Source organism: Megalobrama amblycephala, linkage group LG16 (genome assembly GCF_018812025.1).
Source record: "Megalobrama amblycephala isolate DHTTF-2021 linkage group LG16, ASM1881202v1, whole genome shotgun sequence".
NCBI lineage: Eukaryota > Metazoa > Chordata > Actinopteri > Cypriniformes > Xenocyprididae > Megalobrama > Megalobrama amblycephala.
In genome coordinates, this window is record NC_063059.1 from 39128116 (window position 1) to 39145917 (window position 17802).

General features: G+C 37.3%; 1 protein-coding gene and 1 long non-coding RNA gene across 2 annotated transcripts; one reads left to right on the forward strand and one right to left on the reverse strand.

The window, feature by feature from the left end:
* Positions 1–1195: 1195 nt before the first annotated feature.
* On the reverse strand, positions 1196–4685 carry LOC125248591 (flocculation protein FLO11-like). The gene is made up of 5 exons (XM_048160590.1): positions 4139–4685; positions 3102–3512; positions 2432–2873; positions 2020–2282; positions 1196–1938 (listed from the first exon to the last, which is right to left on the reverse strand). Exons 1-5 carry the CDS (start codon positions 4536–4538, stop codon positions 1739–1741), a joined length of 1716 nt encoding a protein of 571 aa, XP_048016547.1. The 5' UTR covers positions 4539–4685; the 3' UTR covers positions 1196–1738.
* A 540-nt stretch (positions 4686–5225) lies between these two features.
* LOC125248729 lies at positions 5226–17339 on the forward strand. The gene is made up of 3 exons (XR_007180352.1): positions 5226–5338; positions 7226–7360; positions 16610–17339. It is a non-coding gene; the product is annotated as an uncharacterized LOC125248729 (long non-coding RNA).
* Positions 17340–17802: the final 463 nt, after the last annotated feature.

The following is a 17802-nucleotide window of genomic DNA, read 5'->3' on the forward strand; positions in this document are numbered from 1 at the left end:
AACGACCGGTCATTTTAAAAAAAAATGTAAATGTATATGCTTTATATAAACAAATGATCACCTTCCAAGTGGTTCCGCCAAAACCGCACTTTAGTATTCTTCAAAAAGCTTACGCTGTATGTCCTACGCCTTCCTTATTCTACTTACGGAATGAACGCAGCACCAGTTCCATTTTTTCCATAAGTAGAATTGGTAGAATACGTAAAATTTTGGGGTGTTCTTCAACTAAATTTAGTTTTTATGTGTGTACAACTGTTCAGAACTGTGCTAGGTTACCATGTGCTGATTTGCATCTCTGAGCTAGGCTCAAAAGTATCTAAAATTGTCACTACCGAAACAGTCATGGCTGAAACGTGGTGAAGTTTTGGTTGTGACATCATTTTTTAATGGTTTTTCGATAAAATTTAGTTTTTTTCTGTGTACAACTGTTCAGAAGTGTCCAGCTAACCATGTGCTGATTAGCATCTTTGAGCTAGGCTCAAAAGTATAAAATTATCACTACCGCACAGAAACAGTCACGACAAAACATGTCATCATTGTTTTGGTAGTAACAATTTGGGGGAAATAAACAAAATTTTAGTACAGTAATGCAAATCATTAGTATTTTAATATGTTTTAGTATGCAAGTTAAAATTCTGTAAAGTGATGTTGTCGCTACCAGCAGTCATAACCAAAACATGGGATGATTTGTAAAATATAAATTATATTGAATATCATCTATGATGTTATGATAGTGTTTGGTTCAATGCATATTCAAACTAATGAATCCTTAACTTTGAAATCAGTATGATAAACTTTATGCCTTTTACAAAGAAAGATTGGATTCAAAATACAACAAATCTCATAATTTACACTTGACATATTGTTAGAATTGTAGCTGTTATTGATTTACCTGTAAAAACCTTTTTTTAAATATAGCAAAAATATATTTACAAAGAAGATGTAAACAAAATCTTAACAGTTCAATGTAACTCTTCTGATTAAATTATGTGTTATTGTGTTTCGGTAGTGACAAATAAACTACTGAGAATAAACATTTAGCAAGCTACTTTTTAAAACCTTTGGAGAGCACTTGCTATTTTCTAAAAAGTTTGGTATTTGTTCTTGGAAAAAGAAAGATGTGAAGAATCAAACACTCACCACAAGCATATCAAGGAATAATGTCATTCAGAAACCAGGAACACTGACAACATGCTTAACCAATTGTAATATTTTATTAAAATTTAGGGGCGAGGCCGGGAGGAAGGAGGAACGCACTGTCATAGAGTCCTCGCCGCTGTGGGGAATCTGCAGTGCCATCGAGCAGAGACTGGAGTGATTCGCCAGGGGGACGGACGAATTCGCTGCCAACCGCCTGGGGAGTGGAGGGGCGGCTGCCTGCAGTCCGTGAGGGAGCGGAGGAGTCGCCGCCGTTCTCTGAGGCCGGAGCCTGTCCCAGGGAACTCCTGCCGGCTGCCCGAACATGGAAAAACCGTCTCCTTGCGGCCACCAGGCGGTGGAAGAGTATCGAGCCGTCCACTGAGGGCATCGCGGAGGAGTTCACCCAGCAGGTGCAGGACTGGATGACAGTGCGTTTTTGGATCCGGTTCCCGCCTCCTTCTTCCCTGATCCTAGTAACCTCGCTAAAATCTGATCTGTTGTTTTTATCTGTGCACTTTTCAATATGAGCATATTTAAAAAGTGCACAGATAAAAAAAATACGATCTGTGCATTTTTTTATACAAATCTGTGCACCATTTTACATCTGTGCTTGTGCACAAGTTCCACATTGCAGGATTGCCAGCTGCCTCAGGAAGTCAATGTCGGGCTTGATGTATTTCACCTTTACCAGATAATCAATGGCATCCTCCACAGTCATGTTTTGGTGGATAATGAGGTATGCCAAAAAAAGTGTAGGAGCGTAGCTGACACCATCTGTGCAGTGAATGAACACCTTATCTGTGGAAATAAAAACAGAAAGACAGTCAAAAAGAGTCCCAAACAGTTTGTCACTGCGGAAAACTTGATAAAAGATCTTACTTTCTGAGTTTTCCTTGGCCTTGTGGATAAATTTGGCAGCTGGCAAGAAGTATTTGCTGATGTTGGAAGTCTTTGTTGTAGGCAAGCCACAATAACGGATCTTCATTCCTCTGTAATAACGGGCCCCGGTGTCAACTGTGTCTTTCACGTCTTGCTCCCATGGCATTCCCAACAAGATCCTCAGGTTCTTTTTCATAGCCGCAGCATTCAGGATGTGAGTAATGCCCAGCTCTTTCATTCTCATTCGGTCCTTCGCTGTCTCTCTGCACAAGAACACAAGAGTCTAGATTAGTCTTTCGCTAATTAGGATTTACAATGTAGAAATATAATTGTGTTTGATTCTTGTTCATGCTCCTGCATTACATTATTAATCACATGGTTTATATTAGTCAAAGATGGGTTGTAGACTTACTCATTTCCAATGAAGATGTTGTTCCAGACCTGAGTGACAGGTTTGTAATGCATTCTACAGGCCTTCACACGCTCTTCCAATTGGAAACATGGATGCTGCTTGGAAGTGCTTGCTTTAGGTCTTGGCACAGCACTGCTTGGACCTGGGACACACGATTCATCTGAATCAAACCGATCCAGATCAGCTTCCAGCTCAAGAATGGTTGGAACCAGGTCACATGATGACTCATCTGAATCAAACAGATCCAGATCAGGTTCCAGTTCAGGAACGCTTGGAACTGGAACACTTGATGGCTCGATAGCATCCAAATCCAGTTCAGGTTCCGGCACAGGAGTGCTCGCATCTGGAACGCACAACGGCTCTGGAACAGTCCGATCTTTTCCAAAAAGCCTTTTGAAGAATGCACAAATTTTGTGCATCTTCTTCTTCACTTTAGTTCTTTCTGAAAAAATAAGAAAACAAATAATATGTTTTCAGAAACATCTTCCAACCACAGATCAAACATGAATAATTAGTCCAACTTGAAAGTCATTTGTGTTTGCGTCTCATTTGTTCTGTACACACACAGTTCAGTCATTTACAGGAGTGACAACCGCATTCTACAACTGAATTAACTCCAGAAAAATGCAGGTAGTGACAACCGCATCTCGAACGCTCTGTTGATATTTACTTTTTGGGCTGTTCTCCTCAGGGGTTTCAGGAGAAGCGTCCATCTTCAGATCTTCAGAAACCAGTGTAGGGCTCTTCAAATCTGAGATGGCATCATCAATGTCAACCTCCTGACACAATGTCTCCGAACTGCTAGGACCTGGGACACCTGACTCTGGATCAACCAGGTCCAATTCAGGTTCTGGCTCAGAACTGCTTGGACCTGGGACAGTTGACTCCTCTGGTTCAGGTTCCGGCTCAGGAATACTTGGAAATGGGACACTTGATTGCTCGGTATCGACCAGATCCAATTCAGATGTTGGCTCAGGAGTGCTTGCATCTGTGACACACACTGACTCTGGAACAGCCGGATCCCTCCAGAAAAGCCTTTTAAAGAATGTGCCAATTGTGTTTATCCACCCATTGGTACTTTCTGAAAAAAAAAAAAGCAAATAATATGTTATCAGAAACATTTCTAACAACATATTACCCTAGTAAAAAAATGTAATATTTGAAATACATTTATCTTTTGCTAAATATCCTACTAATACATTCCTACATGTTTATGTGATAAATAAAAATACCCTGCAATTGCACTTTTGCAATACTAAACTAAAATACTTAGTCTGCTAAATTGGAACAGCTAATTTTGTACTTAATGCACTTTAATTGTGGGGAAGTAGTGCTGAGATCCAACTAAAGAAATACTTTAGTATATCTGATTGTGCTAAAGTGGAATAAACTTCAGATAAACTTCAGGTACACTTTAAATATCTTGCATTTAAAGACTGATATTATACAAACATCATAAATTCCTGATTAATAGTGATATTTTTGGCATAATATTAAGAAATGTGCATTGTGCAATAAAGAAATACACCAATAAAGTTTAATATCATTAAACTTTATATCAGTTTAATGATATTATACTTACTGATATAAAATCATTATATTATATTAATGTTAAGTCTTAAGTGATGTGTCAATACATATGTAAATTTGCATTTCTATTTGCATCTAATTGTAATGTTGCATCTCGAATGCTCTGTAGACTTTCACCTGTTGGGCGGATCTGAGGGGCTTCAAGAGAAGCATCCACGCCACTGCTGCTCTCTGCCACTTCGGCTGAAGGCCCTTCTGGGTCAGTCGGACCTTCACACAACTTCTCTTTCGCTCCACATTCACAGACTGATGTTGTCTTGATCTTATCAGCAACAAGCTTCACAACATTCCCCTCTAGAGCGCAGTAACTGACTGAGATGTCATCATCATCAGTCTCAGCCTGCAGCTCCAGATGGATCTGTGCCGATGGATCGGTACCGATAAGGTCGTAGATGGCATCGGTGAGCTGAAACTCCAACTCCACCTCTTCCCCATCTGGTACCCAGCAACTATCACCGCAGTAGAATTCACCGTTGAAGTATATCTCCATACACACCTCTCTGTAGTTAGAAGCCATTGTGTATCCAATGCTAACAGATCAAAAGAAACTGATAATATCAGATGTACAGTTGTTGTCAAACAATATAGACACTGCAAGTGACTCTGAACAGATTACCGTATGTATGTGAACACTCAAACATGAAAACTCTTGATGAACAATAGTCGCTATGAAAGCGAGAGTCGAAGCGCAGTCTTTAAATAGCGCTCTGCTGTGACGTCAGCGAAGGACGCTATTACGTTCCACGGTTCCCATAGAAACGAATCAATTCAAATCAAATCACAAATGTTTGGTGGTTCCGCGATTCAAATTAAGCGCCAAAAGCAGAGGAGCTCAAAGGTTTGTTTCGCGGATTATCTAATAATCTATATATTTTATTTTTTATATTTATATAAAAATTAAATACTTAAAAATATCCATTTACAGACTCGATTTTAATCACCTTAATTGTGGCTATATCGTTGATTTTCGAGAAACGTTTCTGTTTGTGGTTATGTCAGAGACTCTCCAGCGCCACAACATCATATTTACCACATTTATGAATGTAATTCTGAAGTCTGAATTGAATGTGGTGATAAAAACAGCGCGTACGTCCTTCTGTCCTGTCCTCGCGAGCTGCATGCCAAAACAAACAACGCTCCGATTCACGAACAAATGACTCTTTTGAGCTTTTCATGATTCATTTTATTTTCATTCACGTTACAACGAATCCTGCGCCGAATGAACTTCAGGAATTCACCATCAACAAATGACTCACTTGCTGAACCGCGAGTTTTCCTTCTTTCAATGCTCGTTTCAAAACGAGTAACTTTCCGAAGGTTCGTGAAATTTTTCTTAACTAATCTCTGACTAGTTGTCAAGTTTACACCTGCTTGTTCTTGTGGGTCATTCTTCATTTGTGGTGGCAAGTGGTGTCCCTCTACTTTACAGCAGTTGAAATAAACTTTAAATAGCAATAAATTATAACATTTTTGCATGTTTTGCATTTTTGCACAATTTGTGCACTATAAATAGTTACATTTTTGTTTTAAAAAGCATATTAAGTTTGAGAGATTGCATATTTGTAACAAAATATGCATGATCCCGCCATACCTCAGAGAGGTATCATGTAATGTAATTGCAATATAGTGTGAATATAGATTTTAACATGTACAATTTTACTAAATTGTTTTAAATATACATAATTTGTAATGTTTAAGAAAAAAGTAGTGTCCCCCAAATTCATGTCTGTGGTGTTACAACAATGGATGTCGCCCATTTAAGAAAAGGGGGAAATCTATTTGGACTACTTCCTGTGTGTAAAGGTCATTGCAGGTGCTGGTTGATCTGAGGGGTGCATGGGGAGTACATTCATTTTTATTAAAGGGTTAGTTCACCCAAAAATTAAAATTCTGTCATTTATTACTTACCCTCATGCCGTTCCAAACCCGTAAGACCTTCGTTAATCTTCGGAACACAAATTAAGATATTTTTGTTGAAATCCGATGGCTCCGTGAGGCCTTCATAGGAGCAATGACATTTCCTCTCTCAAGATCCATTAATGTACTAAAAACATATTTAAATCAGTTCATGTGAGTACAGTGGTTCAATATTAATATTATAAAGCGACGAGAATATTTTTGGTGCCAAAAAACCAAAATAACGACTTATTTAGTCATGACCGATTTCAAAACACTGCTTCATGAAGCATCGGAGCATTATGAATCAGTGTATCGAATCATGATTGGGATCGCATGGCAAACCGCCAAACTGCTGAAATCACGTGACTTTAGCGCTCCGAACCGCTGATTCGACACACACTGATTCATTATGCTCCGATGCTTCCTTTTTGGGTGAACTATCCCTTTAAGGAGTGACAAACAGGTTTCAGGTTGTTTTAATTATATTTTTTAATAGTTTTTCCCTAAATGTTCTTTTATCAGAGTAGATACTTCTTGTAATCCTACTTATGATGTAGTTAATTATTTTAATCAATAAACTTTTAATTGTTAAACCTTTTATGCAATAGGAAGTCTGTGGTGTTACTTCAAAATGTATCTGATATTTCTTTAATTCAGAGCCATTTATACTTATAATTTAATGTTTTTAGGCTGTAAGTGGTTTTAATCTTTTAGAATAAAGACTATAAAGGTAACACAGACCATTTTTCTTGCCTTTTTTTGATGTATCCACATTTTTAAAAAGGAAACCATTCTTCTTTGGCAAAAATAGGTGCCAAGATGAACAATTAAACATTTCTTTTAAAAAAAATGAAATTTAAATAATCAACAAGAACAAACCAAAATTTTACTTCAAATATTGGTTACACCATAGACATAAGTGGTTGTTTCACCAGTGTTTGATTAAAATTAATTAAACTTCAGTTTTAATGGATATAGCATATTAAACCCATGTTAAATGCATAGCAATATATTTTATTAAAAGAAAACCAAAAAGCATTTTTACAATTTCTGCCTCTCATTTCTCACCCCAATTGAAGAATGACCCTTACTGTTTTCGTCAAAGCATCCTAAGCTACAGTTCTGCTCATATTTACACCCCCTTGTAAACTTGCAAAATGAATAAGCTATTTCTCATAACAGATGTTTACATACACTCCACAAGACAACAAGTTACCTGGATGATCCACGACTGTTTTCGTGTTTTGTGATAGTTTGTGAGTCCCTTGTTTTCCCTGAACAGTTAAACTGCTCATTGTTTTTCAGATGGTCCTGCACATTCTCTGGATTACCAGCATCTTCGGCATATTTGACACCTTTCCGACAATGACTGTATGATTTTGAGGTCCATCTTTTCACACTGAGGACAACTGAGGGACTCAAACACAACTATTACAAAAGGTGAAAACATTTACTGATGCTCCAGAAGGAAACGACGCATTAAGAGCAGGGGGTGTAAACTTTGAACAAGATGATGATGTGTAAATTTTGTTTAATATTTTGTTTAAAGATCATATTTTTTATTTAGTACTGCCCTTCAGAAGCTAATACTTACATGTTTCCCAGAAGACAAAATAATTACAATTTACCCTGTTAATGTGATTCAAAAAGTTTACACACCCCAGCTCTTGATGCATTGTGTTGCACATGCTCTGGTGCTCTTCAGTCATTTTTTTATTGACAAATTTTACATTGTGTTTTCTTTTAGAATTTTTTACTTCATTGGAATTTATATGAAACTTGGTAAAGGTTTTGACACTTGCTATGTGAACACACACACAAAAAAAAAAAAAAAAATTGAAAAGGTTAAATGGTCCTGACAAAAATAGTCACACTTGTGCTCCTCGCGGTCAAAAATTAGTGAATTGGAAACGAATAGGAGAGGAATTTCTTCTAGTGGAAACTTTTGGTACTGCGGCCAAACAAAATCTTACCGAAAGCTCATTTTTTGAGATATCAAGCTCACATTTAGAACACAACTTTTCCTCCATTTCAATTTATTTTTGAAAATATAAATTTCATATAAAAAATGAAAATAGTATTTTTGTGCATTTTTCATAACAATAAACTTAAAATTCTGTAACTTTTTTTAAACTTTTTAAAACTTTTTTTCACTTCAGCACGTGAAGAACACCAGAGGGTTGAAGGTTGTCTGCATTTTTTCCCTCAAGAAATACTGTGGAATATTGATGTTGTTAAAAATAATATGCACTTTGTTGAAGACTTTGTGTTACATACCTTATTAGTATAAGTATAATAATAAGTATTTAGATTACATTACAAATTACTTTTTAAAGCATTTATTTTGTAATCTGTAGTGAAATACTTTTTAAAAACCTGCAACCCTGCATATACATTTGGATTTAGGGAGAAAAAAAAAAAACAGTTAAACAAAATAGATTCTGAAAGCTTTTGTTTGAAGTTTACTTTAATTTGTTATGGATTAACAGAAGCAAAAACCAAAAAAAATAAAAAATGGCATATTATGGTCCGATTCATTAGCCACTATATAACTGGAAAAACAACAAACTGCAGTCAAATAATTTGCACTACAGACCAGTTTGTTTGTACCAGAATGTGTTTCTCCTTATCTTAAACAACGTTTGACCTGCTGGCTTCTGTTTCAGTGGATAGTAAAGTAAAATCAGCAACACCAAAGCACTCCTCTAGGTGTCGGTGTAACTCCAATCCAGATCTGAGTGAATCTGCTTTGAACGGCTCACGGCTGGCAGACTTTCACTCTATTGACTATCAATATGATACAACTGTCATCTTTAATAATGAAGGTGGCTTTGTTTGAGACACGTAACATAGCAAGTAAGTTGAGCGCACCTGTATATTTCACTTTATTTTCACTCAGAGTTATATATAATGGACACTTTTCACAGATTGTGATGATGTTTTTCAACAGTTAGCCTATTAACATCGTAAATCTATGGTAGGCAGCAAAGGTTTTTATATTTTGGGTTTTAAAAATGTTATGTAGGGTACGTTTCTAACACAATAGTCTAGTTTGTGTTACCTTGACTAAATTACAAAACACTGCTGTGAGGACATTTCTAACAGCTGAAGGAGCTTGTGAAAAAGAAGTGCACTAAATTGTATTGTATTGTATTGTATTGTACTTTAAATCTTAAAAGTATATTTTTTACATGCTGTATTTGCAGATAATATAATAAATCAAAGGTCACTTAAAGTGTAGACCACATGAAGTGTAGGCTACTTAAAGTACACTTTTAAAAAGTACATTTCATGTCAAATTTAAAGTTTCACTTTAAAGTACATTTTAACTCATGGGTCATTCCATGTCAAATCAACTAGAGGTCCCCGGCTCAAATTTTTGATTTTTTAAATATTTTTTCTGTTGAAAGACAAACATAAATAGTGATGAAAGCCAAAATATTAAATGTCGCAGATGTGTATTTACTGAGTAATCCACTATTTTCACCGGAGATTTGGAGCCACTTTACAGGTGTGTAAAAATATGGCAGCATCATTATTTTAATTTTACACAGAGATTGGTAGGTCTATTAGTAAAATCTGTTGCCTTTAACAATCTTTTTAATAATCGTTTTAATAATCTTTGGTCGTGCTATAAAAGAAGTACACTTGTTTTGATGTGTTGACTAACATACTAAGGCACATGTAAAATTGGCTGATTTTTAGGCTAATTATACTGTGCTGTTTGATCATTAAAAGTTTAATGTTTTAAACGTTTTAAATTGCAACTTCATCGTTACAAATATGCGATTACAATATATTTAAATACATGCCATACAAGTTCCAACAGAAATGACAATAAAGTATATTTAAGTTTACTTGTCAGTCACACTTTATCCATATTTCAAAGACATTAAAGAAGTCCTGCGTAAGTGGGTCAAAAAATTACTTAAGTTGAACTAACCTCATTTAATATAAATTTAAACTATAATACATTTTATTTAATTGTAAATTACATGCAACTACTGTAAGTGTCAAAAACATGTATGTTATTTCCAAAATAAGTACTCTTTTTTTTTTTAATTTTCCTTTTTTCACAAGGGCGTGTCAGTAAATTTGATGTTCTTTCTCTTTTCTGACTGCTGTAATCAGTCAAATGGAAACACTATTGTATATTTTTTTTTTTATAATTTAGGCCAATTTATTTAATTACTATTATCATGATTAATATTATTATTGGAGCAATTGGAAACACAAAAAACATTTGCTGTAGCCTCCCATTCACCATAAGTTTACCCATCTACGATGTCTTCCGTTTTCCCCAGAAATTTGAAAATGGTCAATTTCAGATTTACAGTCCCATAAACAAGTGTGCTACACATGTGACTTGATAAGTAGGCAGCTGTTGGACAGAATAAGTTACAGTCTCTAGTTAAGGAGATTGTTTACTCCCAGCTCACTGTTAGGCAAGGTATTCACAAAGGTAGTGAATATATATTTGAATAATCTGTATTTGTTTGGATCTAGAGAATCATCTATACTCTATTTCTCCACTTGCACTGTAAATCCATCTCTCTCCATCACCCCATCATTATTAGATCTATCCTGTAGGTGTGCAGCGGGCAGAAATTGAACATTAATAAATCATAAATCTACTTCATTTCTGAAGATGGATTCAGTCTCCCTGTTAAGATTAGGATCATAAGCATGTTGAAGGAGTAAATTAAATAAAGTGTGTGATAAAGGGATTTTCAGCAGTTCCTGCTTAATGTGCTCAAGTTGGTTCTTGAAATTAGTAAAAAAGCAGTAACTTGTGTTTCTGCTCCTGTGTGGTCTGCTACCTAACCAGCGTGACCTTGGACCATAGTGCATGTGATGGACACTTTACTATCCCATGAGGCCACGGGAGAGGATGAATATGGCAGTGAAGCAATGCAGTTAGCGCTGGTAGGTCAACATGATAATGACAACATGGCAAATGTAGTAGGTCTGTATTACATTCATACTACACACATTCATACTATATAGAACCATGCATTATTACTGGTCACAAACTAAGTACTTATTCAAAATAAGTACCTACTCAATGAGAGTATGCCATTTCCAACACTATGATCAGAGCAATATCAAACCACAATGATCCAATCAATTCCACATGGACAAAATCAAGTCCCGTCCTACATTTTTCTTGTTTGAGAAGACGTTTCACTCGTAGACTGTATAAAAAAAAAGATGGATCGAATGCAAAATATCCCAGTAACGGTCATTGCCGATTATGTCCTTCGGAGCCCAAATCTGCGCAGTAATGATTATCCACTAACCATTCAGAAACATCCAGTTTCATTCTAAAAGTTGTAACTTCTTCCTGAGTCTCTCCATCAGTGTCGACTCCGGTTTGAACAATGTAAGACAATCCTCATTTTGGCTGCGTGAGATTCTCCAGCTTTGTTGTTCTTGAGCTGTTAAAGCTCCGCCCTCTTCTGGAGCAGCAGCTCATTTGCATTTAAAGGGTACACACACAAAAACGGCGTGTTTTTGCTCACACCCAAATAGGGGCAAATTTGACAAGCTATAATAAATGATCTGTGGAGTATTTTGAGCTGAAACTTCACAGACACATTCTGGCAACCCGATCTCATAGGAAAGACGTACCTGTGGGAATGTTTTTGCGAGTCACCAAAATACGTACCAATGCGTACATATCACTGCAGTTTCCAACAGAAATGAACACTAGAGGCAGTAAAACAGCAAGCGCTTTTAATCGTTTTCATACACAGTTACGATTACGGGTTCAGATTATGGATTAATAAAGACTCGTTTTCTCGTCTCCTTGCACAATATTATGTTATGACTTCAAAACTATTTTCGCCACTATTTTTACCAGAGTGCACGATTTGTAAACTAATATATTTTGGACTTTGCATCACTTAACCAGCTCCATATGTTTCACTTTTCTGACATAACAAGCTTGCTCAAAGAGAGATCTAGACAAGCTAAAACGGCTGGTGTTTATGTCACATTTGATTTTGTTAACACTATCGGGCAGGTTTTTTAGGTGTAGTGTTGGTCTTACGTTATTTTAAAACACAATGGAGTGCAAATTTCAAATCAGAACCGCGGTGATTCGTATAAAAACCAACATCATAAAAACGTACCATATTGACGTTTATCTGTTCCGGCAAAAAATAAATAAAAAACATGTACACGCTTTTAGCGCCACTCAGTGGACATTTCACATTGAAACTGCTGAACAAATGTAACCCAAAGTATTAATGAAAAATATTAAATAAATAAATACAGCAAAACAATACGACCAAACTTTATCATGGCATGTAACAGCTACGGAAAAGTGTCAGAAAAGTGAAATTCCTATTGTTGCCACAAACAACGTAGCTTTGTCATCTAGTAAATGCGATGTGGCAAATATCAAAAGTCGCTACAGTATAGTCACCCAAAACTGCTCCATAATTCAAACCTTTTCCTTGCTAAGGCAGTTTGAACAGCGTTTGACTTTCTTTGGTACAGACAAGTGGTCTTTTTCTTACACTGTGGTCTCTGTTCAAACGGAGAAGGAAAATGAAGTGGACACACAAAGCCTTGTGATAGAGAATAGAAGGGATTAGACGAGTGTCAAAGCACTTTTGCCGCTCAGTAATGGATGTGTTGACACGTGTCGTCCTCCTCCTCAATTACGGCCTCCTTATGAAACCTCACGCTGTGTTGTGAGAGGATTTTAGCATAGTCCTTTAAAATCTGAAGTCATTTATGAATGGAAAGAATGAAGTACTATTGACGAGAGAGATATAAAATTTCTGCAGCATTGTGCGGTCTTACTCTAAAAACCCGCTTGAATATAGAAACGCGCCCACACACACACCTCATGTGTATTGTCTGGCTAAATCCATCATCTTTTGTCGCGTTCCCTTCATGCTTGACGCTTGAGAGGAGCTGAAATTGGCTGTCAGTATTCCAGTCCTGGACTCGGAGCCTCCTAATGGAATAAATTGGTTCCAAGATGTTCAATTTAACTGTGACCCAACACCTCGGAAAGATGATTCATCTGATATGCAAACCAGAGCATGACCAACAGGCAAGAAACTGCAAATGAACTGCTCTCTCTCTCTCTCTCTCTCTCTCTCTCTCTCTCTCACACACACACACACACATCGCAGACGAGGAAGTTTAGTGTGTATACAAGGTCAGCTACATGATTTCACTAATTTGCTGATTGGTCTCAGAGGAATGTGAATGTCTTCAATGCATAGAAACAATGATATTACTGATAGTTCAGACCTGCCGTAACATTGCTTACTGACCTAATACATATATATATATATATATATATATATATATATATACACTCATGGACACTTGCTAGTACCAGGTTTGGACCCCCCTTTTGCCTTCAGAACTGCATTAATTCTTCATGGCATAGATTTCAACAAGGTGCTGGCAACATTTCTCAGAGATTTTGGTCCAGTTTTACATAATAGCGTCACGCAGTTGCTGCAGATTTGTTGGCTGCACATCCATGATGCGAATCTCCCATTTCTCCACATCCCAAAGGTGCTTTATTGGATTGAGATCTGGTGACTGGAGGCCATTTGAGTATAGTGAACTCATTGTCATGTTCAAGAAACCAGTTTGAGATGGTTTGTGCTTTGTGACATGGTGCGTTATCCTGTTGGAAGTAGCCATCAGAAGATGGGCATAAAGGGATGGAGATGGTCAGCAACAATACACAGGTAGGCTGTGGTGTTTAAATGATGCTCAATTGGTACTAAGAGGCCCAAAGTGTGCCAAGACAATATTCTCCACACTAGAGGTGGGCAATAGTGCGTATCAATAGTATGCATGTGTAATCTCGTAGAATATATACGGCAAAATGAGTTTGCATATGATACGCAGTTTTTCGCGTGCATATGATACGCACTTTATGGGGTCTATATAACACGCTGTCTTGGGTAGGATTAGTAAACTGCGTATCATATGCAAACTCATTTTAGCGTATACATTCCACGAGATTACACACTCGTATTAATGATAGCATTTTCGTGTGATCGGGCTCGAATGTCACAACAGAAATCGAGACTCATCAGACCAGGCAACTTTTTTCCAGTCTTCAATTGTCCAATTTTGGTGAGTCCATGTGAATTGTCACCTCGGTTTGCTGTTCTCAGCTGACAGGAGTGGCACTGGTGTGTCTTCTGCTGCTGTAGTTTATCTGCTTCAAGGTTTGATGTGTTCAGAGATGTTCTTCTGCAGACCTCGGTTGTAACGAGTGCTTATTTGAGTTACTGTTGTCTTTCTATCAGCTGAACCAGTCTGGTTATTCTCCTCTGACCTCTGGCATCAACAAGACATTTTTACCAACAGAACTGTTGATATTTTCTCTTTTTCGACCATTCTCTGCAAACCCTAGAGATGGTTGTGCATGAAAATCCCATTAGATCAGCAGTTTCTGAAATACTTGTCTGGCACCAAAAACCATGCCACATTCAAAGGCACTTAAATCACTTTTCTTCCTCATTTTGAACTTCAGCAGATCTTCTCAACCATATCTGCATCCGAAATCACATACTCTCTTGAGTAGGTACTTATTTTGAATAAGTAATTACTTTACAAGTGCTAAAAAAGTATGTTCTATATAGTAGGAAAATGGGTAGTTGAATCTGGATATACTACATTTGCCATGCTGTCATTGTCATGTGACATACCAGCGCCATTTGGGTCACTTCACTGCCATTCACAAATCTTCTCCCGTGGCCTCATGGGATAGTAAAGTGTCCACTTCAGAATCTCACCAGAAGTAGTAGCTCTTTTTGCCTAATCTTTTATGAGTACTGTAAATTCAGATCCACATATTGTTTTTCACCTGCTACAGTGGTGGTCAGAATTATTGGCACCCTTGGTAAATATGAATTGTTTATCCTTTTGATCTTTAATTCATAAATTAGCAAAAATCTAACCTTTCATTGAAGGAAAAGAATTGAAAGTGGGGGGAAAATCAGATTATGAAATAAATGTTTTTCTCCAAAACACTTTGGCCACAATTATTAGCACCCCTAGAATTTTTTATGAGTGAAATATCTCTGAAGTATATTCCCATTCATATTTACATTTTTTTAGCACACCAGGGTGATCATGAACATGAAATTGTCCAGCCATGACTTCCTGTTCCACAGGAGTATAAACATGAGGAAACACAAAGGCCAAATTCCCTTAAACATTCATCACAATGAGTAAAATCAAAGAATATAGTTCTGATGTGCAGCAAAAGATTGTTGAGCTTTACAAAATAGAAAGTAGCTGTAAAGAAATAGCTAAAGCACTGAAAATCCCCATTTCCACCATCAGGGCAATAATTAAGAAGGTCCAATCAACTAAAGATGTTACAAATCTGCCTGGAAGAGGACGTGTGTCTAAATCGTAGTAATGCATGGTGAGGAGGAAAGTTTGAGTGGCCAAAGACTCTCCAAGGATCACAGATGGAGAATTGCAGAGATTAGTTGAGTCTTGAGTCTCAGAAAGCCTAAAAAAAATTTATCAAACAGCACCTACATCCCCACAAGTTGTTCGGGAGAGTTTCAAGAAAAATCCTCTGCTCTCATCCAGAAACAATCTCCAGCATATTCAGTTGTCAGACATGACTGGAAATTCAAATGGGACGAGCTTCTATGGTCAGATAAAACTAAAAAACAAGCTTTTTGGCAGCAAACCCACCAGATGGGTTTGGTGCACACATGAATAAAAAGTACCCCATGCCCACGGTTAAATATACTGCTGGATCTTTAATGTTTTGGGCCTATTTTTCTGATGGAGGTCCTGGACATCTTAGTTCAAATACATGGTATCATGGATTCTGTCAATACCAACAGATAAAAATTCAAAACCTGACCGCTTCTGCTAGAAATCCAACAATGGGACATGGTTGGATCTTCCATTAGGACAATGATCCAAAACAAACATCAAAACCAACACAATGCAGCCCATGTCTACATGCCTAAATGCATTGAGTTGCTGCCATGTGATTGGCTGATTAGATATTTGCATTAAGCAAAGCAGTTGATTAGATCTACCTAATAAAGTGGCCATTGAGTATGTGTGTGTTTTCTTTTTGAATATCAATGTTGAAAATAGTTGTGCTGCTTCATATTTTTGTGGAAACCATGACACATTGTATTCTGGATTGTTTGATGAATAGAAAGTTCGAAAGAACAGCATTTATTTGAAATATAAATATTTTGTATCGTTTGTATACATGTATTTCCTGTCACTTTACTCTCAATTTAATGCATCCTTGCTGAATAAAAGAATTTATTTATTTAGTCCTAGTCTATGTTTTAAGAGGTCTGGTATTGTTCAGGTCACAGTAGGTTTGGGGGTTGTCTTGGTCTGGATCTGTGCCTTGGCTCCAATTCTGCTATAAGCTTATGAAAACTATAAATCATCACAGATGAACATTCATTTAGAGAATTTAATGAGAATCATTATTGTAATTACTGCCAGTAATGACTGCCTTCACTGTTCACTGTACCTCCATAACATGCAGTTACCAGCAATCGATAGTTGTTTCTCACCCCAAATATACAAATTCAAATACTGCCTTGATTTACCAAACCTGTCAGAGATTGATAAAGCCGAGAAGTGTATGTCATGCTTTCATTCTCTCTCTTTTCTCATCTAATCACACACGTATGATCTGACCAGATGACTTATCGCCGGCTCGAGGAGAGATGTTTTCTCCTGACAGGAATCAGAAGCACATTATTAAAGATGGAAACACAGCTGGGTCCAGATCATCGCCTCTGCCGTCCTCCAGGTGGACCGTTACTGTGCTGATGAGAACACATCTGAGGGCCACAGGAGGAAACAAGACCAGAAAGGTCAAAGAAATTTTCTTTCTTTCTTTTTCTGTCTCTCTGCCCATCCTTCTTTCTCTCTGTCCTTCTGTCTCATTGACCAAAGGACGCTGCTCAGTTTAATCTTTCTCATGAACGTCCAGGTGCTCCTGTGTTTCCAGTGACTATTTAAACTGGATTCTACTGATTATTTGAATTTAGATTTGGCATTTTATTTCACCATCTGCCTGGCGTGCTTTGCCTCTCAGTTCATTAACTGTTCATTTACACACTCCTTTTTCATTCTCTCTGCTTCTCCCCAGTCTGCGAATGATTGTTTATTATCTCTGATTCAGTTTTTAATTAAAATACTCCTCTGCTGAAGCTGCAGATAGATACAGGCCCAGCAGAACCCTCAGGAAAGATGTGCTGGGACATGCTCTGCTTATCAGTCAATCTGCATTATATTACTTATTATTATTGGTTCATCCAAACAAAATGCAAAATAGATTGCTACATTTGTGTAGTTTATATTTGCGTTCATGAGGAAGTCTCTCATAGCCAAACTTTTCACAATAACCATAATACTTCAGCTTATTTTGGCCATGTAAAAACCAAAGACAGTTATAGTTTAAAGACTTTTTCTGTGTTTAAGTGCTATAATCGTGTCCCCGGTGCATCTACCAACCCAGAAAACGTGAAAAAGGACAACCCAGTAACTTTGTTTTGGCAAGCCTTTCTCTGCAAGCATGTGAAAAAACGAGCCGCTCAGATTTCACTCCCCTAGTGACGTAGGAAGGGGATCTTATTATAATATTACGGCCCCTTAATCTGCACGTTTTCACCCATGGCGCCACCATTTTGTTTTCGTAAGCGGAAACGGTGTACCAGTTCTAACGCAAAAGTTCGAGCAAAGCATGATAACTGTTCTGTCGTTGGCTGCACAGACGAGCACAGAACACTCTTTAGAGTCTTGTTAGCTTCGATAGCCTTCAAGTTGACCCTGGCAACCTCAGTTGACCCTTCGCTGGGAGTTTGATTGACAAGCGATCTAACCAACCA

Bases quoted from the DNA above. Each gene is read 5' to 3' on its own strand.
- LOC125248591 (XM_048160590.1), bottom strand. From the start codon at position 4,538: ATGGCTTCTAACTACAGAGAGGTGTGTATGGAGATATACTTCAACGGT. The intron at 3,513-4,138 runs GTGAAAGTCTAC...TTTTTTTTTCAG, and splicing joins CCCTCAGATCCGCCCAACAG to AAAGTACCAATGGGTGGATA. The intron at 2,283-2,431 runs GTAAGTCTACAA...GTTCTTGTGCAG, and splicing joins AACATCTTCATTGGAAATGA to AGAGACAGCGAAGGACCGAA.